Source organism: Gambusia affinis, linkage group LG12, assembly GCF_019740435.1.
Source record: "Gambusia affinis linkage group LG12, SWU_Gaff_1.0, whole genome shotgun sequence".
NCBI lineage: Eukaryota > Metazoa > Chordata > Actinopteri > Cyprinodontiformes > Poeciliidae > Gambusia > Gambusia affinis.
The window spans coordinates 13,630,074-13,653,367 of NC_057879.1; the positions used below are offsets into that span (position 1 = coordinate 13,630,074).

Below are 23,294 nucleotides of genomic sequence, written 5' to 3' on the forward strand. Positions count from 1 at the left end.
AGTCCGATTAAAGTTACTTTTTCAAAGTAACTATGCCAACACTGCATACAAAGCAAGTAGACTCCCCAAAATATAAAATCGAAAATAAAAGGCCAAAATGTCAACATAAATACTGTGCAATTATTTAAATAACTGTACTCCAAAGGAATGTGCAAATAGTTTGGTTAATTTGTATTTGAGCATGAAAAGAGTGTAAACTATCTTCTGTTTTATGCCCTCATTAGAAGCTAGGATGAAAACTTTAAATCTCAGTGGAATCCAGAGATAGAAGTAGTATGAATACTACTGCCAAGCCCTAAAGCCCTCAAGAAGAGACTGTAGAGACCATATATTTCTGCTAGTCCAGGAATTTTTTTAAATCCTCCGCAATGACCTGGAGAGAGTCGCTGGGGAGATGAATGTCGAAGTTTCCCTCATCCCTCATGGGTCTGTTACCCTCGGGACCCATCTCAGTTACAGTTGAAACCAGATGTTTACATAGTCTTAATAAAAAGACACATTTTTCCTCACCGCTGAAGTAAAATCAGACCAAATTTCTCTTGTTTTAGGTCAGATAGAATGAACAAAATTATCTGTATTTACTAAATGCCACAAAAAGGAGAGACAAGATATAAATTAATTATTTTTAATATCTTCAAAGACAGAAGCTTGTATAAAGAATGATTATTGTCTCTTTCAGTTCCTCTTTCCAGATCTATTCACACAAAAGAAATATAAAGACAGCTAGATTAGAGTTTGCAAATGCATATAGCGACAAAGACCTTTTTGGGAGACATGTCCTCTGATCTGATGGCCATAATGATCATTGTTACAAACAGGGATGCTTGTAAGCCACCATCTTAAATGTGATGTATGGTGGTGGCAGCATCATATTGTGGGACTGTCTTGCTGCAGGAGGGATAATAACCCTAAGCATACAGCCAAAGTGGTTATAAAGTGGCTAAGGACAACAAAGTCAATGTTTGGCATGACCATCACAAAGAACTCATCTAAATCCTATGGTGAATCCCAGTTTTGTTTGGAGGAATGGATCCGAACTCCAGCAAAGTACTGTGAGAAGCTTGTTGAAGGAAACCCAAAAGTTTGACCAAATAATAATTTAGGTAATTTGAATTAACCTAAAACAAGAGATGTTCGGTCTAATTGAACTTAAGACTGAGAAAAAAATGTGTGTATGTATTTTTATTTGGTGTATGTCTTTTTATTTGGTGTATGTATTTGTCTGGTTTTAATTGAAAGTGAAATACAGCGGGTAGCTGGATGGACTAAGTTGGCAGCAGAAGGCACTGTTACAGTGTCCTTTGTACAAGGAAAGGCAGTTAAAACATTTTAAATTAAGACTCAAGTGCATATAAAAGTGTGGAATGGGCATACATCATTTGCTATTCTACTTCAATACAAACATGATCCTGCAGACAGCAACTGGGAAATGCTAATGTTTTTTGCTTTGAAAACAGAATTTTAAATTAATCCTTTGAAAGTTTACTTTTGCATTTTCTGTGTATTAGTGATCCCCAATGAGCAACCACGTGGCTAATGGTACATTTACAAGGTCACTGTGGTATTGTGTGCTCAGAACCAAGTAGACTTGTGGCTCGTCGCCACGGCAGGTCTCTGCAGGTGGATTTAAGCACACAGTTCTCACTAATGTACTTCATTACAATCACTCAGTCACATCAAAACCCTTGATCAAAATAAACAATGTTTCTGCTGAGGCATATTACGGTGATACTTCTATCCAAAAGGCAATTTTATCATGTGTCTCCCTTTGGTGTGAAACAATTTGTCAGTGTTGATGAACAACTCATATACAGCCTGAGTGAAAGATAAAATGTATATTCTCTAATGTATAATTGTAAAAACAGTCAGTGTATTTTTGTATTTTTAAACCTCCCCAATTCTATGTAAATGTGTAGAAAATCACAGAAAACGTTAAATAATTGGGTCTTTATTTTAGATGTCCTTTAATATCGGCAAATAATTACTTTCTACTTTCCGTCAAAAAGAACCTCTAGCTACATTCTTACAGGTGACTCCACAGAACTGCTGAACTTGAACACTCTGTCTTGACCTCAGATGTTAATGATCATGGACATACAACCTATTCGGCTGTGACCTATGTATAAAAGGTAAAGTGAAACCATAGAATATAACTTACTTTCCGGCTGCCATCAGGAGTTTTGTAAGTGAGCATGTAGTTGTCTATTTCTGCGATTGGCGGCTGCCAGGAAATGAGACCGCTGCGGTGGTTCACTTCACTGGCTGTCAGGTTCACAGGTGCATCCATGGCTGCCAAGAGCAGAGGAAACAAATGACTTTACATGAGGAATAGTTCATGAAAGAAAAGTCATATTAGGACTTTTTGTAAAGATAGGAGTAAAAATATGCTTACAACTTTTAAAACACTTGAGAAGTGCAGTTCTGAAATGCTATAATGATTATGTGAAAAGGTTAACGTTCCTATGTTTCAGAGTCTTTGTTCTTTATTGGGGCAAAATGCTGAACACTTAATGCTGAAACCAAAAACGTGTTGAAGAAAATGTCAACATGTTAATGAGCTACTGAACATTTGAATCCCCCGATAAAATTTAATGATAAATACCTAATGCATTAAAACAAACTGGTTTAATGGTCCACTCAAAAAGGTTACAAACCATAGTTTTTGAATAATAATAATAAAAAAATGTATGTCACATTCAGCTAATGAAGCCAATTATGTTAGATTTCAATTATAACATATAAACAAGGTCTCACAGTTTTTTTTTTGTTTTTTTTTGTTTTTTTTTGATAAAGCACTCCTCCATGTTGGAGTGCTTTTACATATAGCCTTATGTGGATATTAAACTCAGCTATTGTGAATTAACCATTTCGAATCTTGCAAGGCCATGACATCATGGACTTATTATAGCTACATTAATTGTGCATTTAAATGTCTAAAGAGGAAGAAAGATTTTTACTTTTTTTAAATGCTGAAATATTTTTCTAACCTATTAGTTTAGGAAATAAAAAAAAACAAAAAACTAAAATATTAATTGAGCCATCCTAATGGACATAACACAGAACATGTTTAGCTGAATGTCAGACAGTAAGGGGGGGAAAAAAAACTGGTTATGTATCTTTTTATAAACTGCATGTGAATACCTAATTTCAACTGTATATTACACCTTACAAACACAGACAATGGAAATATTCCATAATGGGATATTTTTATTTATTTTTTGCTTTGTCGTGATAGTAGTGATGACAGAAAAATACTCATGAATGAAGCATGTCATGTTTACACTCAAAGCAGAAAAAGAGGACGAAAGGTGACAAAATTAACAACCACACTGAAGGGCAACTTCAAGAAAAGTAAAATCACCATTCCAGTAATCTTGAAACCCCACAGGAACTTGTACAAACAGCAGCAAGGCAATTTTCTGTGTAGTCAGAGACAGATCATAGCCTCACAAACGTCCGAGTTGTTAATAAGAAAGCCCACCGAAGTTTTATTGCATGTTACATCACGTTATTCATGTATAATTTTTTGTCCCTATACACTTTGGAACAAGCCCTGATTACAGAGTCTTTGTTGGTGCTTAAACCACATAAAAAAGCAAGTTCACATCAATTTCTCCACCTTACATCACCCTTTTAGAGTCAACGTGAGATATACCGGCACAGCACCGAAAGCATTGACAAGCTGTAACTGCATTTTATTGTATGACAAAAAAATTAAATGACCTTCTATACACAAAATCTGTTTCCTGGAGTTACATCATGACTCTAGGGCACATCATCAGTAAGTCACCCAAAAGAGCTCAGTCTGTGGAGGAAGGGGCGTCAACGCAAATAAAATGCATAGGTGAAAATGTAATGAAGATATTATATACATTGCAGTCCCTTTCTTAAATACACCTTCTGGGTTTTGATTTTTGCCATCGTCTTCTTCATTCACTGTTTTGTAACACAGACTGTGGCTTTTATATCTACAGTAGTACCTCCTCTGTAAGAACAAGAAAATTAAACTTTAGTTTAAAGAATGACCCAAAATCAAACCTGCAAACCTCATTAAAGAGTATAAACACAAAGAAAATTCACACCATTGAGGCACCACCTTTTGGTGAATTAAATACTGAGGTACACACAACTGCTGTGATCAGTGACAGCTCTGTAATTAACAGCATGAACCAATGCTGATAACTTCCATATGGATGTGAAACGTCTTTTATCAACTGTAATGAACGACAGCTGTGAAAACTGTGTAAAGATTAAGTGAGAAAGAGAAAACAAAAGGTGTTTTAGTGTGATAGGGAACAGATAAAGCAGCAACCTGCTTTAAAGTTAGTTCTATCTTTTCCTCTTCAACATCACATCTTTAAGGAACTGGAGCAATGGTACGCTTTCTTCTCTTTTAGCCTTTAGATCTTCCCCATCTTTATTTTTCTACCCTCTTTTGTGTTTGTTTCTTTGTCACAACTTAATTCTCTGTTGGTAAAATCATTTATAATGTTGCCTCATTAAATTTTCCTACCCGGGCCAACATTTTTCTTCAGCAAAACAAAGAAACAAAATTATTGTTTCAGTCACACCTCCAGTTCCCATTCAAACAGCTTTGCTGCCCAAATATTAATCCAACCCACTGGAAAATATATTGTTTCTTCCAATTAGCCTATCCAGGCCTGGTTCAAAGCTTCAGTAGTTAACAGTCATAAAATTTTATTTTTATTATAACAACCACCACTGACAGTAGGATATGAGGCAATCTTTAAAAAAAAAAAAAAAAAAAATCAAGTTTCTGTGGCTCCTTGGTTCTACTGCCATTTGCAAAAATACACTACTCGGTCAGAAACAATCAATCAGAGCTAGGAGGAAGGTCTGTCGATCATCCTCGAGCAACACAGCGCGTACAATCTCAAGAGTGCGGGAGTTTTTGCTGCGCTCATGGTTTAGAAACAATATTACAGGAAAACAAACTACTTCTCAAGTTCTTTGCAGTTTGGACGTGGAGGAGCAGCTTTTCAGGGAGGGCGGTAGCACAACAGTGAGGATGGGGAAGGGACATGCAAGGTGTGCTTGTTCAAAATTTAATATTTAGTCCACAGTGTTTTCAGAACTCCCTACTGCAGCTTTTTTCTACTGTGGGCAACAGTGAAAAGACCCCATATGTTATTCTCATCAAACACTTGTGTTGATGATCACAGATGGTGAGAGTTATGTGGACAACGGTCTTTATTCTTCCTTCCTCTTCATTCTCCAATCAAGTCTGGCACCTCTATTTCATTCGCCCACAATTAAACCTTTGCGCATAGTGCAGGTGAGCAGGTGTCAGCTCTGACACCCTTATTCAAGCATGAGATTTGAACAATAAAACTGAGATGAATGGGTTAGGCTACATCTGATGATCCATTAAATACGCCAACAACATTAGAGGATGAAAAAAAAAAAAAACGCACACAAATATAAAGCAGCAGATGGGAAAGCAGCTCTATTTGCAGTAAATTGCTGTAATGATATGAGATGGACAAAGATATATTTTTTAAGAGGCATCTCTGGGACCTCTTCTAAGTAAATGGTAATGTATTCACAATGCATACAAGATACATTTACTTTCTGCAGGTAATTAAAGAAAAGAAAATATGAATTAAAGTGATGAAAATACCATGAGGATGCCTGCTATGGATAACATAATATATGCACTCTTGCAATCTAGCTACTTTAAAAAACCTAATCAAAAACTAACCAAATACATCAGCAGCGTGTAAAAATATAGCAACAATATTAGGTTGACTGAGCCCAGTATGTAATTTCTCTCCATCTACAAGTGATTAGAGACTGAGAAAACATGTTACACTAGTTACATTATCACCTGGAATCTTGCTGATTATTTCAAGAAAGGCATTTTTTTCAGTATAAAGTGTTGGGCAACACTTTATTTGATGGGTTGTGAATAAGTCTGTCATGACACCGTCATAAACAGGTCATAACACCTGTCATGAACATGTGTAAGTCTTCATGAATATTTATGACTGCTGTCATATAGAGTCATTCGGTAACTCATGACACTTTTAATACAAAGCTGACATTATTCAAAATGTCTTTGTTATGACAACTTGACATTAACCAAGAAATCATAATCTGACATAAATTTGTTATAAAAGTATTATTGATTAAACTTTAGCTTTAATAACATAAAGCTACATAATTTTTAAACTGTAGAACTTTACATGGATAGCATCTTCATCATGTGCATAATTTAGACTAAAGAAGGCTACAAGGTATATTGGACAAATTGACTTCTCCTTATGGTTTCATTTCACCACCAGCTACAAAAAAGCACATCAGTAGAGGTGTGAAAAAAGTATCTAGATGTATAATAATGACATGAATCTAGATAAGAAAAGAAAATCTAAGTTCAAATATGAACAATTAGGGCTGCAAGCAGTTTGAAAACTAGCAAAACTTTGTGTGAAGCTGAAAGCAAGCATGGAACTAGTCGGAAATACACCCTTTCCCTGAAAATGTAAGATTGCGGTTATGTACTATAGCAGCTCTTAACACTCGGAGTACAGAAATCCAGCAGGACTGTGTGAAGTTGCCCCAAGCAAGGATTATAGCTGCTTCATCGCCATACCAGTAACTACTCAACAAGCTGACTGAGGCACATGAGAGAAAAAGTCCTGCTACTCCAGTCAAAATACACCCTGAGACACCTGCAGCAAAATCTGCTATTTTCCACCCTGAGAGCTTAAATATCAGCCTCCTGGGAGGCATGCTGTCTTGAGGGGTACGGGCCAGACAACAAAACCACTCTCAGCTGTGTCCAAGAGGTTTGGGGATCTACAAAGAACTCCATCACTAATAAATAAATAAATAAATAAATAAAAGTGAACGGATGTGATTGGCCCTTTTTTTCCCTCCTCTTCTCTTTCACTGCGACTTTGTGGAAATGTCACTTATTCCTAGGAGAAAATTTAAAAGTTTCACAGCTAGAACTTTTGTTGACCTTTTAGCTTGGGCAGCTATCACTGGCATTTGCACAGATGTTTTAAATATATTGCAATGACCATGAGAAAATAACTTTGATTCAAGCAATTATAACCAAGCAGGAGAAGATTTAATATTGATTTGACATTAGGGGCCTATAGTTGACATCACAAATCCTGGAAAAATCCTTGGGCAATGTGACCCCTACATATTTTATGGATTCTGCTTCCCAGCTCCATTTGTGACACCCTGAATATTTATAGTTACCTTCCAAATTTTGTCGCATGCACATTGTGTTGGTTGGTGAAGACTAGAATAAAGGACATTAAAACATTAAAAATAGATCTAAAAAGTGTTACTGGCATAAATTGTCCAAACATGCTTAGTCCTGATTAAGTGTTTGCCTCTCTAGATGTTTGAAGTTCTTTACTATTTTACCAACCACATGGGACTTTATACATATACAGACATTGATTTTTAAAAGCATAAGAAAAACTTTCCAATTCATTCTACACACCCTCAAACTTTGGATGTTCGTTGGTAGCAGGAGAAGATCTGTCGTCTTAGACACCTGGGACATTTTTATGGAAAATAATGCAGAACTAGCCAAAATTTGAAGATTTGCACAGAAATATTAAGATAGAACCCTAAGCAATGTATTTTGACAATTTATCAATAAAACAGGTGATAACATTAGTCACACTTTAAAATATTTATGAAAAGGACTCCCCATATTTCTCCATAAAAAATATATAATTTTGAGCACGTAGAGAAAGTAATGATCCTTTTTTTTTACGATGACACCGTTACACATTTTCATTAATTCAGTTGAAATCACGTACATGGTTTTTGTTCATTAAAATTATATAATTTTAGCTGAAAAATCATTTTGAGAAATGTACAAACACACTTGCAGAAAAGATTCAGTTTAATGTGTCTTCCTGTCCCGTTTACTGCTGAATATGCACCAGACAGCACACACAGCATTTATGGTTCAATATCCTGCACTATAAAATCCTGCTACGTGTTATATTTTAGTTCACATGACAGAATTAAATATTGGTAAAAATGTTTTTAAGGAGACAGACCTTGTATGAAACTTCAATTATCCTTTTTCTTTCATAAATTACTTTTCTTTCCTGAATGATGCTGTAAAAATATGATAGAGACTCTCTTTTTTATTCAGGAAAGATAGACTCCCAAGTGTTTCATGGTTTCTACACGGCATTATTCTCAAAGCAAAACAAAATGTTCCTCTTGTGCTCACAGGGCATCAAGTCAGTTGGGGAAAATCAATGGCCTAACTCCTTGTATATCACAGATGCTACACATTCAAACTGCATATCCTTATTTTTCCATCATTTTTATTTTAAAAAAACTGAAGAGGCTGACCTATGAAACTAATACTTTGTTCGCATTATAACATAGTAAGATGTATACTGTGCCTTTTTAAACCAAATTAATAACTAAAAGTCTGTGCAGCCTTCCTAGTGTTTGTTTCTTATTAAAGAGGAAGCTACTGTGCACCATGGGGGATTAAAAATGCTGGATGAATGTTTTGTTTTCCTCACACTAACTCAAGAAAAAGGAATTTCAGAGCTACAGCTAGTAACAATTACTTTAATTGCATTCTATCCTCAAGAAGCTGGCAGATAAAGTTACAGACAAGTGATAGAAGAAAAGTCTGAAGTGAAACCAGCCTTCAGAATGTGTCTCACTATGTCAACATGTTTGCTTTCAAGCCAACTGGAGTCATGATGCAACACTTGCCATATGTGGCTTGGTGTTGAAAATGGGAAAGTGATTGGAAGAAGTTGGACTGAAAAATACATGAAATTGGAATTTAGCTAGCAGTATAGCCTGAGTTCAACAAGGGCAGACCACCATGTTTGAAATGTTGTCATCGATCTTATTAATATTTTTACCAAATTAAGATTTTTGTCAACCTTATTAATATTTATTGTATAAAACATTCATTTTTATTTAATAAATATTTTTTATTTAAATAAAACTAATGTATACTAATGTAAACTAATGTAAATAAATAAACTAATTTATTTAATAAAAATGCAGTTTGGGTAAATCCCAACGGTCAATTAGACTCAATGTTTTTTTTACTGTGACTTTAAGTAGTATAGTGTTTCAGTCAGGAATGTATCATTTTTAACTTTTTATTTTCTATAACAGAATACCCTTTCCAATTAATGCCTGTTTATAATAATTATCTGCCGGCATTCACAGTGAAGGTCTTCAGGTCAGACTTTAGGTGTTTCTAGAGTCTGATTTATACAGTCTGTGTGTTACTCTTTCTTTGGTTTCTTTCTAAAGAAAACAGGAGTATTTGGTAAAGCTTAAAGAAAGATTTTCACCTAATGATCAAATATCATCTTGCATGTCTCTTACTGCTTCACATCTCCTTCCACCCATCCATTGTGTATAATAGCTTATCCATTCAGGTTTGCGGGGGTGGCTGCCTATTTCAGGGAAGAGGCTGGTCTGATTGTGGACTCGACGCAGGGGACAACCTAGACAAGTCACCGATCAGTCATAGGGCAACACGCAGACACACAGAACAAACAACCATGCACACATACAGTCATAGTTTGGACAGTTTAGAGAGCCTAACAGTGCGTGGTACTGTTGGATGGAGCAGGGGTATCTGGAGGGAACCCACCAGTGCACAGAGAAAACATGCAACCTCCACTTTATTGATTTTTTACCAGCCTACTATTAAATACCTTCATTCAATTTTTTTTAGTAGAAGAGTTTTTGACTGTGCCTCCTTATCATCCACATGTAAACTTCTTATGATTTAACACGGCAAACAGCTTTTCACTCTCTGTTGTTACATTGAGGTTTGGTCCCAGGTGGTATCTGAAACCAAACATCCAAGGCTGTTGGACAGACATATATTGCCTCTTAACATTCCTCAGAGCAGTTCAAGCCAGACACAAGAGACTTCTTCAATATAGAGAGATTTAAGAAGCTGGATGTTCACCGTGCCCGTTGGCTGAGAGAATGGGATCCAGATAAGAAGTGACATCTCCATGGACTTTAGGTGAGAGAATTCTGTAACTCTGCTGACAGGATCAGAAACTGGATCGAAAAAATGTGGAGGAATGTTCATTGAACCCTCTCAAATCCCTTCTATCCTCGTAAAAAGGATAGAAATCAATCAGACAGAATGTGCAGATTTTTTCATCCGATGCTCGATGAAAAATGAATGAAGTCCAGAAAATCATTTGTATTAAATTGAATTTTTTTGTAGCTTTGTCCTGTGTCCATCACAATAAGCCCTAAAACGGGGCTGCACAGTGGTGCAGTTGGTAGCATTGTTGCTTCGCAGCAAGAAGGTCCTGCATCAAATTTCTGCATGGAGTTTGCATGTTCTCCCTGTGCATCTCTCTGAGTACTCCGGTGTCCTCCCACAGTCAAAAAACATGAGTGTGATGTTGACTGGTCTCTCTAATTGGTCTCTCTAATTTTTCTTTTGGTGTGGGTGTGTGCAAGCATGGCTGTTTGTCCTGTCTTTCTCTGTGTTGCCCTGCAGTGGACTTGCGACCCCCGCCTCTCACCCGTAGACCACCGGAGATAAGTTCCAGCGCCTCTCCAACCCCAGTATGGATAAGCATGTAAAATAATGGAAGGATAGATGCTCTAAAACAAAAATATATGGAAAGTATTGAAATGACTGTAGGCTTTGTTGGATTTTTTTTTTTCAACAAATGATGTCATATAGAGCAGAAATAGCCAATACCTTGATAGCTGAAAAAATGGTCAAAACTAATACTTAGAATTTAAATAACAATTGCAGCCATATCAATAGATACACTGCTAGCCCCAAATAACAAAATATGAACATGTCTTCAGTCTAAAAGATATGCAACTTTGGTTAAACGTTGAAAAACTATCCACATACCATACTCATGACGACCTTTATCTAAAAAGAGTTAACATGTTGTTATGGTATGATCAAATAAAACCAAAACTGAGTTTGTTCAGGCTAAATCTGAGCATGTTTCTAAAGACATTGTCTAAAAATGTTTCTAAAAAACATTTGTACATCTTCTGTGACAATAAAAACACTAGCTGACTTCCAAGAAACAAAAAGCATAAGAAAAGATTTCCATGAATGTCTAAAATAGTACTTATTCATGCAAAACTTTTTCCCGTGAATTAAATTATGCACCCACTGAGAGCTTGTCCAAACAGTGTGAAACATCTCAATTTGACACAGAATGGACTGAATCAGAATGAGAGAGGGCGTCCTACTGTGAGGTGCCACTGATAACCACGAGGCAGAGTGGAACCGAGTGTGCTGAGACCAGCTAAATAAATTTAACCCATACGTGTCTGAAGGTTGGTGATCACAGTGCCACTTGTCAGGGGTCCTTTGGTGGCATACAGGGCCACAGAGTAGGTGGTGCTTGGCTTGAGGTTGGACAGCTGGTGTTCATGCTTGTTTCCTTCAACCAGGAAAGTGTCTGCTGTCACTAAAAATAAAGAGAGAAAAAATAGCCAACAAGGACTTCTTTATTATCCTATGACAGTGATTCCTAAAGATTTTCTTCTGGGACTCCCCCACTGGTCTCCAAAGATTTTTTGGGAGGGATTACAATAAAATCCTCCCCAAAAAAGAAAAAGGAATCAACTGGGCACACACATTGTTCAACAAGACATAAACCTATACACATATTTTGTTTTCAAACATTACTGAAGTTTATTTCACACTTTAGATTGCAACAAAACCCACTACAAACCATCTTTACAGTGAAACACTTTTGTGTAACTGTTTTTATTCATCCATACTGCGTCCCACAGTGGTTTCCACACTTTGGGAACCACTGTCCTATGAGAAATTGTGAATTGGAAGAACTTTTTTTTTTTTACAAATAAAAGTGTGACAATATTTTGAGTCACTATGAGTCAATACTTTGTTGCACAAGCATTTGCTGCCATTACAGCAGCAAGTCGTCTTTTATGTCCAGATCTGTATGTCTACAAACTAATATATGTGCCCTTTCTTCTTTCCAAAATAACTAAAGTCTTTTCAAAATCGAATCAGCTGTGCATTTTGTAACTAATACATAGAAGTGGAAACATATATTACAGATATACAGAAGTTTAGTTTGTTATCACAACTGTAAGTGTCTTGTGAACTTACATATTTGACAATTTATTTGTTGTGTTTAACTGATTCTATAAAAATCTTTAACAAAACACAGCACTGTGGTGCAGCATTTTGCACACGGCACTTGATGGACAACAAAGCTCTCTATTTCTTATACCAATGTGATATGCAAAATCTGTCACTGCAAGAAAAAAATTTTGAAAACTTGCATGCAATAATATTCTCCTTTATAACAAAATATATATTTCACTTAATGGCACTCAAGTGGCTGAGAGTGACACAAAGTGACACAAAGTGATGAAGAACACACCCTTTTTTGCTATTTATGTAGGTTTGCTTTTATGGATTTCATGTGGGTGTTCCTGTCGATACAAATCTTTCTTGTAATGCAGTGGAGTATTTATTTATTGATCTGGATCGGCCATATTAAGATTCAAGGGAATGTGTTGAAACCTTACTTTGCACTTTTCCAAATCCTGGTTGATGCTTTTTTCTTTCTTTCTTTTCTTTTTTTCTTTTTTCTTTTTTTTTTTTACAAATATCTGTTCAGCATACACATACTCTTATCTTGTATCAGATACATCTCTCTGTCTGATATAATTTGGTTGCCTTCTAACCTATGAAGAAATGTATATATCTATTCAGCCAAATGATGTAAAATTTAAAGGAGTAGCAATCCGAAGTGTCTCTGCAGTCACTTTTCCACCATATCTTCTAGAAATATAAAGAGAGGTCCTAAAAAGCATGTGTTAAATAACTACTCAATCTGTGTTTTGCTGGCTTAAGAAGAACATCAGCTCTTTCTGCTTTTGTATCACAGCATTAGTTAAAAAATAACCCGACTCTTCATTTCAAATCTGGACACAGAAGACAAGAGCTGAATACAAAGTTTATGTTCTTTAACAACGGCATTGTTTGTAGCTTGGAAAAGTTCTAAATTGATGTCTTGAACTTTGGCAGTCACACAAGAAATATCCCAGAAATTAAAAACCTTAAATAGATTGAAGTACTTCATGCAAGAGATAACAGCTGTGGAATTGTTGCCTTTTGGCATCTATTAATTTATTAGTTGAGGATATAACAGACAGCAAACGAATAAAAGCAAGTGAATGACAACTCACGCTGGTTATGTGTGATGGTCAGCACGTAGTTGTCCACGTTGGACAGGGGAGGGTTCCACCTCAGGAGGGCTCCTTGTGGAGTGATGTTGAGGGCTGTCAATTCTGCAGGCATGTCCATGGCTATGCATATACAAAAAAAAGTGCATTGAAACTGTGGACGTTTTTATGCAAAGAGGGTAAAAGAGAACAATTTTGGAATCAAAGAAGGTTAAAGATTTGGTATGAAAATGACTGATGAAAAATGGAAGACACATGAACACTAACTTGCACAGATTTATGCCTGTTGCCTATAACATTGCACAGACACTAGCTGAATGAAAATATTTTATTCAATGTGTCTAGAGCAAAATAAACTCTCTTTGAAATTCAAATATGATATAGGAAAACTCAAATATTCTCTTGAGCCATCGGTTTCCCAAGCCTCTTTTTAATTTGTCTCTCAGACTGCTGGAGATACCACAATTGAGTTTGAATTTAATTATACCTTTAACCCAAGTGTTTCAACCCCAATTTCCTCTCAGGCAAGTTATTTTGGCAAGGCAGAGAGTGAGGCAGGTAGATTTGGAAATGTGAGTGAGAGCCAAAGTTCTGGACATTACAGATGATTGATAAAAACCTTATTAAAACATAAAAAATAGAATTGCACTTATTTGCACACTAAGTGTGTCTCACAGTTTCTTGCTTTGTTGCTTGAATAGGTGAACTAATCTCACAACAGTTACATCAAACACACAACAAAAAGGAAAATTAGTGCAAACTTATCAAGTTAATATTAATAGGATCATTCTCCTTCAAATTTTCTTGGGTTATAATTGTTATATTATATTATCTATTATTCATATCTCTTAATGTTTTGAGATGTTACACCTTTGCCAGCTATTCTGTATGGCATAGGAATAAAGAGTATGGCTATTCTATATGGCCAATAACAGGTGTTGACACCTATTATAAGTTATTATCATAACCTATTATTGCTTATGATAATAGGTGTCAGAAACACCTATTATCAAAACCGATACTTTAATTTGCAATATCTGGCTGCTATGGATCTGCAACTTTAAAAACTGAAGAATATTTACAGCTTATTTATAAGAAATATAAATAAGCAAATAAGTACCCCACCAGTATTGCAACCAATGTTACCTAATCTCATGCTATGCTAAGCAGACATTCTGTCTGCACTAATAAAGATTTATTGATCTCCATAAGCCAAAGCTATTGCTGACTCCACAGCCTGGTGCTGTTGGGAAGTGGGCCCTAGTTATAATATTTTTTTATTATAACTTTGGCAACTCATTCACTGTAGGGCATTGTAGGTTCAGCAGAGGATAGTCAGCTGATGTATTGAAAATGAATTCTTGGCATGTTGACAACAGATGCCACATCTGTGGCTTAGTTTAATTATTTTTTAAAAAAGGCTTTCAACTACACCAGGTGACTAAAAGTTTACACCCAAGGCTTCTAACTTTAAGTGGAGGGTATGATATGCAACTGTATTTATTGAAGGAAAAACAAGCTGATCTATACTTGGGCTTTGAAGAAAAAAACCCTCATTGAAGATCCAAAATTTCAAGATCAACAACTTAAACAAAAATGTTTGCATTTGTAATCATCTTTTATCCATATTTTATTTAGAAACAGTTACCATATAAAATTTTTAGCTATAGAAAAAGAATATGATACATAAGTAGCCATCAAAAGGTTTACTTATAGATCTATAATAACAGCTCCTCTCTGCACTACCTCTCTTTAATAAGACAAAAAAGTGATTTATCACTATGTGAACACGTACTCCATGTTAATCCCTGAGCCATACGGGGGGTGTTTGTGGTATCAACCTAATACTCCTACCATGAAAAGTCAAATATTTGTACCTGCTGCAGCAGCCATGTTTACACTGTGTGAGCTGCGCCGTGGAGAGTTGCAGGGAAACCTGCTGATTTAGGATTTTTTACGGTGAATACACTGCATGTGGAAGTAAAATGCTTGCTAATAGATCAATGTGAAATGTGAGACATGCCCTATTATTACAGCAGATTTTTCTGTTACACACTGGTGTAGAGCCAATTGAGCCTAAAGCATTTTTTAACTGCACAATTATTACACTGATTAACAGCAGATAATTATTACCCACACCATGACATTAATTTAAGTATCTCCTAAAAGCCTGGGATTATTATAAAATCTTACAGTGTGAGTGACATAACTGTTTGTTAAATGCCATTCTGATGATTACAGAGCACTTAAAAAAATACAACATGTCCCATTCTTAATTATATGTTAGAGTGTGCTAGTTAAGGATGACAGCTTTCACTGGGCCTGTAACACATGAGAGACACAAATGATATGAAATAAGCTTTGCTGCTTTCTACCAAAACCCCCCAAAAAAAAATAAATAAATAAAATATTTCTGCCTTCTTTTCTTCATTATTTTTTCTCCTGCCTTCAAATGTTACTTTGTATGTAGTATTTGTCTTGTTTTCTTTATGTCACTATATATTTTGGTCATGTGATATAGATAGTAGTTGTAAAAGTTGTACACTAAAGTTTTATAAAACAATACATAAAATTAATACTAAAATCCCTCAGGGTTATGTAAACGATTATGTACGCCTAGAATCCCTTTGTACAATAATATAAGATATTGCACACTATGCTGTCCTGTAGCTTTTGGTTCATTATGATAACCACAATGTTGCACAAACACAAAACACTTCTTGACGATATTGACTAACAATATAACCATTATGACCAAAACAACAAGTACCATTATGATGCCATGCAACTTCATCTTTAAGCTCTGCAGGTAGTCACACATCAAGTACATATTCAGTCCAAAACAAAACCCTCCCTAAATGCTGTCAAAAGCAATCACATAAAGCAGCAATGACTCTCAAGTAAAATTGAGTGCATTCGATATAAAATCACCAATAAATTTATATAATTTGCTACAGATGACCAGCTGGACAGTGATGCTTATCGAACACAATGGTGAATGTTTTCTGTGTTTCATAAAAAGATCTGGATAATGAAATACTACCAATATTTTCCAACAATGTTTAGCCTGTCATTTCTTTCTGTTTTAATTGGGTTGTAAGTCAAAAATCTAATCTTTGCATTGGTTTCTGATATTATTTGGCTATATTTCAATAATAATTGTGCAGCATTTTACATATACAATGTGAAAAAGAGCCAGAGGTCAAAGTTATTTAAAATAAATAGTTTCTGCCATTCAACTACTTTTGTGACTACATTAGAAATCTGTTAAAACGGTGCAAAATGAAGCCTCTTTAAATATCTTGTCATTGAAAGGGTCTTTTGACATCGAGTTAAAATAAACCTTTCAGGTAGTTTTTAGAAGAACTAGAATCTCAGCAGGTCTAGTGGAAAAAAAAACAAAAAACTTTTACTTTCCTGGTTAAAAAGGTGGTTGATTAAAATATTTGAGTTGTGAAAAGTGAGAGGTCCTCACACTATGACAGCCGTAATCCCTTTAAACAAATTGCTACATTGTCTATATTTGATGTCAGGAGTTTCATATTAGATTTAAAGAACCTGCCGTGTTAGCAAAACAAACAGTGGCTGGCTGCTATTTTCAGCCTTTTCCACAATAATTGATTATGAAAGTGAGTTATGTTGAAACTGCTGTGATTTTCAAGTCATTAAATACTTGGCTGGGGCAAGGCTGGATTACTCCTCCAATCCCCTGTTAATGTATTGTTGTGGAGAGCAGAATTAAATTGTCCCTGGTTGGACATTGTACTATGTGAAGAAAATGTTATTTACCACTTCTAACAAGCCTGATTTTAGAGTTATGGTCTTTTCAGGCAATTGCAGTTCCATCAACTCTGCCCAATGTAAGTATACTGGAATTATTGAAAAAATTAGCTGATGGAAATGTATCTGAGGGCTAGAAATGTTCCTTCATCAAACACAGCATATGTTATCAAGCAACAATGAGCCACTGTGCTATTCTTTGGTTTCAAGAATAGCTTTACAAAGGCAAACGGGATGTTCTTTGTTCTTCTGATTTGTGACTAATACCTAATTTCAAAGTGAAAAATCTTTATATGTACAAAAGAAAAAAAAACATTACAGCAAGACCCAGACAAGGTAGGATTAAGAAAAGAGAGAATGGAATAAATAGGAAACATAAGACAGAGAGATTAAGGAAGAGGGAAAAAGGCAGAGACAGACAGTTATACCGGAAGCTTGAAGAGAGTAAAATGGATAAAGAGATAAGTGAGGGGAGAAAGCAGCAAGAGTGATGGCTCAGAGTGAGATGGAGCTGGGAGGTGGTAACCAATTACAGAATCGTGGGATGGACACAGTTCTACAGTGTCAGCTGTATCTTATATTTTATGTGACATCTTTGTGGAAACCTCTTGTACGAAACCCAGTTGTACAGGAAAAATTGGTCTGATGGTCCAGCAAAGAATCAAATCCCAGTTTATCCTTGCAAATTAAGTTGCATTGTTGTAGCTTGAAAATGGTCATAGTAATCATTAAAAAAAAATCACATATGTGCATGTATCAGTTTAATATCTTTTTAGGTGTTAAATCCTGATATGTTTTAGTTTATGACATATTCTGCCAAACCACTGTTAGTTATGGTTAATGGTTAACTTTGTCAAAAGTTTGTTCTGTTTCTTGTGATTTGTTTAAGAGTTTCCCAGAGTTACAGAGTCTTAGCTCCACAATACATAAGACAATTACTCAAAAGCAGTGTTTGAAGTCTACTCTTTGATAAACATCACCATGAAACATTTGTCTGCTAAGAGGCTAATTTGGCACCATATACAGAATCACGCACACTCTGGTTTTTGGTCGATCTTCTGAGCATCACCTGGATTTACATGGAAGATGCCTTAAGCAAACACAAGAAACAATAAAGCATTTCAGACAAAGAAATATTAAAATATAGATAAACAGGCTAATGACTGCTAATACAACCAGATATTGAAAAAATTACTTATTTAAAATTTCCAAAAGAGTCAAGGTGTGTTTTCCTTTGCACTATGGTTGACAGTAGGGTGGTGATGTTCTGAATCCTATGCAGACATTACAACACACAATAAAGCTACTCACTGTCAAAACAGCATATCAAAATATCTGTACTTATTAAGAAAAACAGATACTGTTGTAAAAAAAAAAAAAATATATATATATATATTGGTGAGTAAGTTAAGTAGTACATAATACCAAAGCTAATGTAATACTGCTAAACTGTTGTGGGTTATTTCACTGCCCTTTGCAATCAGTGATTTTTATGCATTTAGTTGCATTGACGTAGCCGATCAGGACATCCTCGCATTTTACTCTGAAAAACGAAGACACATTTTCTGGCTCCTTTTAAAATGTTCCGTTTAAATAAATCTTATTAAAGAATGATACGTTAAGAAACAGCATCGCCACTGTCTATCCTGTGCACAAAGTTGTGGGTGTTCTTATTGACTGTTAGCAGCTACCTGTGAAGACAGACGTGGTGACAGGTCTGCTCTCTTGACTCCCTCTGACAGCATTGAGGCTGATCTCGTACTCCGTGGCAGGAAACAGACTAGACAAGGTGTAGTTTGTCACATCGCTGTCTATCATCTCGCTGTCCACTCGACCTGAAGTGGGCACAAGAAATTAGAAAATCTTAGGCACCACTGTTGTCCCACATTTAATACATGGTGTACTATGTAACCAGCTGCTATCTGCAATGAATTGCTGATCAGTATGGAATTTTAATTTAAAATTCAATTAAAGCTGACTGATAAAATGTCATGATTAATTGCTATAACACACTGTGTAAGAGAGTGTGCCAGCACAAAATGTACCTTGTGTAAGAAAGCAAATGCCATGTTAATTTAACTGTAACGAGAAACACCACCGTGATTTCCATATATGAATGTAGTGTATTTCATAAAATTCAAACCCGCTTAGTTCAAACAGTGTGATGAAATATAACACATGCTACCTCTGGCTGACTGGTAGGAGAGCTTATAATATTCAAAGGGAGCCAGTGGTTTGATCCAAGAGATGGTCACTGAATCTTCTGTCACATCTGAGACTGCCAGTTCCTTTGGTGGGTCCATTTCTAGGACAACAATGGGTAAAGAATTATTAACTACTCGAATTCACCATTCAATTCATATATATATATATATATATATATATATATATATATATATATATATATATATATATATATATATATATATATATATATATATATATATGGATTCCCCTGGGGATTTTACAATTCTGCCCAGAAATAAACCAAAATTTAAAAAAACTGATTACTTGAAGAATATTTAATTTGCAACACATTGAAATAGAAGTTCAAACATGATAGAATGGTATAGAGGGCCATTGTATGTTTGTTTTATTTGCTTATAAAACCATAAATACAAGTAGAAAGATGGTAAATGACCTCTACTTGTATAGCACTTTATCAAGTCCAGAGAACTCCAAAGAACTTTACACTGCATTTACTCATTCACGCACACGCACGCCAACACACTGATGGTCCTACTGAACAGTACTGACTACTGTCCAGTTGGAGGGTAACCTACTGGACAGTAGCCACAGCTGGCTACTGTCTGATCACCAACAGCAGGCAAGACTGGTGAAGTATCTTGTCCAACTAAGACAGACAAAGCTCGAGTTCAAACCAGCAACCCAACGGTTACAGGACAAAGTCATGCCACTGTTACCCCATTAAATTAAGATAAAAATGTCTGTTATAAAATTTTAAATAATAGCAAATAAAACACTAATCAAATAGATAAGTATTCAAAATAAGGCAGAAATGTTTAATAAATGAATAAAAATATAGCAAACAAAACTAATTATTAAACAATCAAAAATCAGATAAAATAAAGCTTCACAATAGCGATACTGGCTTATTTTGCTTTTAAAAGCAACATGTGAGAGTCATAAAATGAAATGACGTCTCATTATACGTTTTATTTCTCACTTCATTTACCAACAGAAGACCCTCTCCAGAAGAACAGAGCGCTCTGAAGGGTATGAATAATAAAAGAAAAGACTAATGACAATCAGCAAAAGCACAGTAAGATCAATCTTAAAATAAACAATGCAATCTGCTATGGTAGCTTGATTAAATAACTTTGGAGAAATCTTCAAAGGTTGTTCTTAATGAACACATTATCACACCTAATCTTCGCTTAATGGCAAAGACACACAAAACACCTGGAGTGAACAGAATAATAAAGAAATGTAATCATCAGAAGATTTTCAAAATAAATGAGAGTGTGCATAATAGTCATTCACAAAATATTGTTTTGTTAAAAAATAGACAAAATAAAACAAAATTAAAGATGTTTATTTCAGTAACAATATTCATTTTTGGTGTAATTTTTAGTTTCTATATATTCTATATATCATATATTGTTCTATATATGTAGTATGGTGCTAATGCACATATTTTCTAGTAATTTTTAAACCCACCAGAGGAGAAAAAACTGTTCTGTCAGAGATATAATACTTTTTCTATGTCCCGCAGGCCGATCACAGTAGTGTACAGACTCTGTAAGCTTACATCAAAGCATAGTTTGAAGCTTGAACTGACCATTGTGGCAAAACGACTATCAAAGTCAGCTCAGCAAAATCGTCTGTTATAACTGTGGCTAAAACGTAAAGCCAAGCGGCATATTTTAAATATGGCAAATGAATCAAATGCAAAGCTAAAAAGAAGAGTAGAGCCTCCTAAATGCTCACATTCAAAGAAGGCAGATCAAAGTAAGGCCCTGAAAAGAGAGGGGGGAGAAATACTATGCATCTGTCTCCAAATCCCCATCCAATTTCATCCCCAAAAAGGTTCTTTTAATGTGTAGGTTAATCAAAAAAGGAGAGCAAGAGACACAGCTCAAAGCTGCTGAACTGTTTTTGTTTAAATCTGAGCCTCTGGGGAAGGTTAAAATATTTATTTTTGTGATGTTAGGCCTTTCTATTCATTCAAATACTTCCCTTCTTATGATAAATTTCTCTTGAAAAAAAACAAAATGAAAAAAATGTGGAAAAAAAACTAAATGTTTTTAAATGAATACAACTCTGACCCTCTTCTCAGTAATTTATTCACTCAAAGATGAATACTAAACTGATTCGGATGAAATATGGAAAAAAAAATCCTGGGAAATATTTTACAAGATAAAATAAACTCATTTGTGAATGTTAAAGTGTTTGAGTGAAGTAAAAGGGAATTCAGATGGGACTTCTGAGTTACTGCATAGAAAAAATAATGATAATGATGAGCAGAAAACCAAATGTGAGCCATATTGTGCCATTGCTTGTTCTTTCAGTCTTCTTTCTGGAATATATGTCACCAGTTTTTCACAAAATTCTTCTGGCAGAAAAGTTATTTAATTCAGAACAAACATTGAATCATTAGTCAGAGATCCTGTTGATTCATACTTTGACTGTAGTGAGTATCAGTCATCTGATTTCCTAGAAGAACAAAAAATCCTCTTCCTTTTTTGAAACCAACAAAAAAAAAGTCTTTCTTCTACAGCTCTCCAAAAACGAAAAGTCCTGAAAAACATTTTTGCAAACACACTAATTTGATATCTCTTTTTAATTTAATGTTGCAAGCTTTTGTAGACCTTTTTATCACCCATTCAGGTACACACATTAATGTCTATTTTTTTTTTTTTAAAGGCCTGATTCCCATTCTTTTTTTTTTGTTTATTGTCTCAAGAAACTCTTCCCAATTACTCCACCAAATTTCCGTGAAAGGTCTGCAGTAATTTCACATATACCCCAGTAATAAAATTGTCCATCATTTACATTTTTGAAAAATTGCTTAAAAAGGAAGACATTGATTTTCATAACAGAAATACTTCTGAGTAAAAAAAAAATGTATTCTGTGCTTTGTATTAAGGTGAAGTTAAGTGAGTGCAGTAACTGATTAAGAGTTATTTTTGAAAAAAATCTTCATGAACAAAACACTTTACAAGCAATTATAAAAATAAGCTGCCGATTCCTTTTTACTTTGAAAAAGTCGCAAATGCTGAAAACTGTATGTACCCATGGCACACACAACACATTTCAGACTGGGCAGCTCACCTGTCCTGAGTGATGCCGTAAGGGGCTCAGAGGTAACATCCCCTTGTATTGTGATTAAACTGAACGTGTAGTGAGTGGACGGCAGCAGGCCCTGGACCAGTGACCTCGTCTTGGAGCCATCTAGTGTCACCTTAGAAGTGTCTGTCCCATCAGCAGAGCTGTAGCTCAGAATGAAGAGGTCAGCAGGTGGTGCTGGGGCACTCCATGCCACCAACACTGAATCTGATGTCCCTTCTGACAGGTAAAGGTGGGTTACAGGCCTGATCCCTGGAGGAACGGGGGTTTAATAGTCACTTGGTAGCGTTCAAGAACAGGTTAAAATTCCAGCGGCGAATGAGAGGCGGTGAGGGACAAACAGTCGCAAGATGAATGGAAATGAGTGTCAAAGCCATGCGATGATGGATGGGAGCGCTGTAGGATGGTGTAATAGATTCCTTATAATAAAGTTGAGAAGATTAGACTTGATGAACACGGTGAGTCAGAGCAAACCAGTGTCATGTGGCAATAATGATTTAATTGGTCATGAAATGGAGAAACTAATGAGATTAGCCACAATAATGATGAAGATGTGACGGAACTGTAAAAGCCTGATAACAGCAGATGCTGCTGTCATTTGTCTGACCCAAACGGGAGGTAATGTAATATATATGAATCTCCTCCAAACACAACAAGAGTTTCATTTAATTAGCCAAGTGTGGATTCATATAGCAGGAGAAATATAGCAACAATAACTTTTTCTCAACTGATTAATCCAGGTGAAACACGCAGAGAACAGATCTTTGGCCATCAATCGTTGCATTAAAGCTGCATTGATGTTACTGACCTACATCCACAAATGTCGGTTTGAGCCACCAGTTTTTGTCTTCCATAGACTGCCGTGATATTTTACTTCAACGCTGTCAGCAGAAATTTGTGTTCCACTCAGACTTCTTTGTCATACTTAATGATGAGCCCAGTTGTCCTACTTTAGAGTAGCAGAAAGTGCTATCCGAAAAAATATTTTG

General features: G+C 35.5%; 1 protein-coding gene across 2 annotated transcripts in view; it reads right to left on the reverse strand.

Annotated features, from left to right (window-relative positions):
- Positions 1–23,294, reverse strand: part of tnr (tenascin R (restrictin, janusin)) — a 213,418-nt gene that overhangs the window by 18,158 nt on the left and 171,966 nt on the right. For both annotated transcript variants that reach the window (XM_044134450.1, XM_044134451.1), the window contains exons 19-24: positions 22,291–22,557; positions 19,181–19,300; positions 18,687–18,830; positions 13,219–13,338; positions 11,316–11,459; positions 2,159–2,289 (exon numbers count right to left, since the gene is read on the reverse strand). In XM_044134450.1, coding sequence (XP_043990385.1) covers positions 2,159–2,289; positions 11,316–11,459; positions 13,219–13,338; positions 18,687–18,830; positions 19,181–19,300; positions 22,291–22,557 — 926 coding nt within the window. The remainder of the gene's footprint in view (positions 1–2,158; positions 2,290–11,315; positions 11,460–13,218; positions 13,339–18,686; positions 18,831–19,180; positions 19,301–22,290; positions 22,558–23,294) is intronic.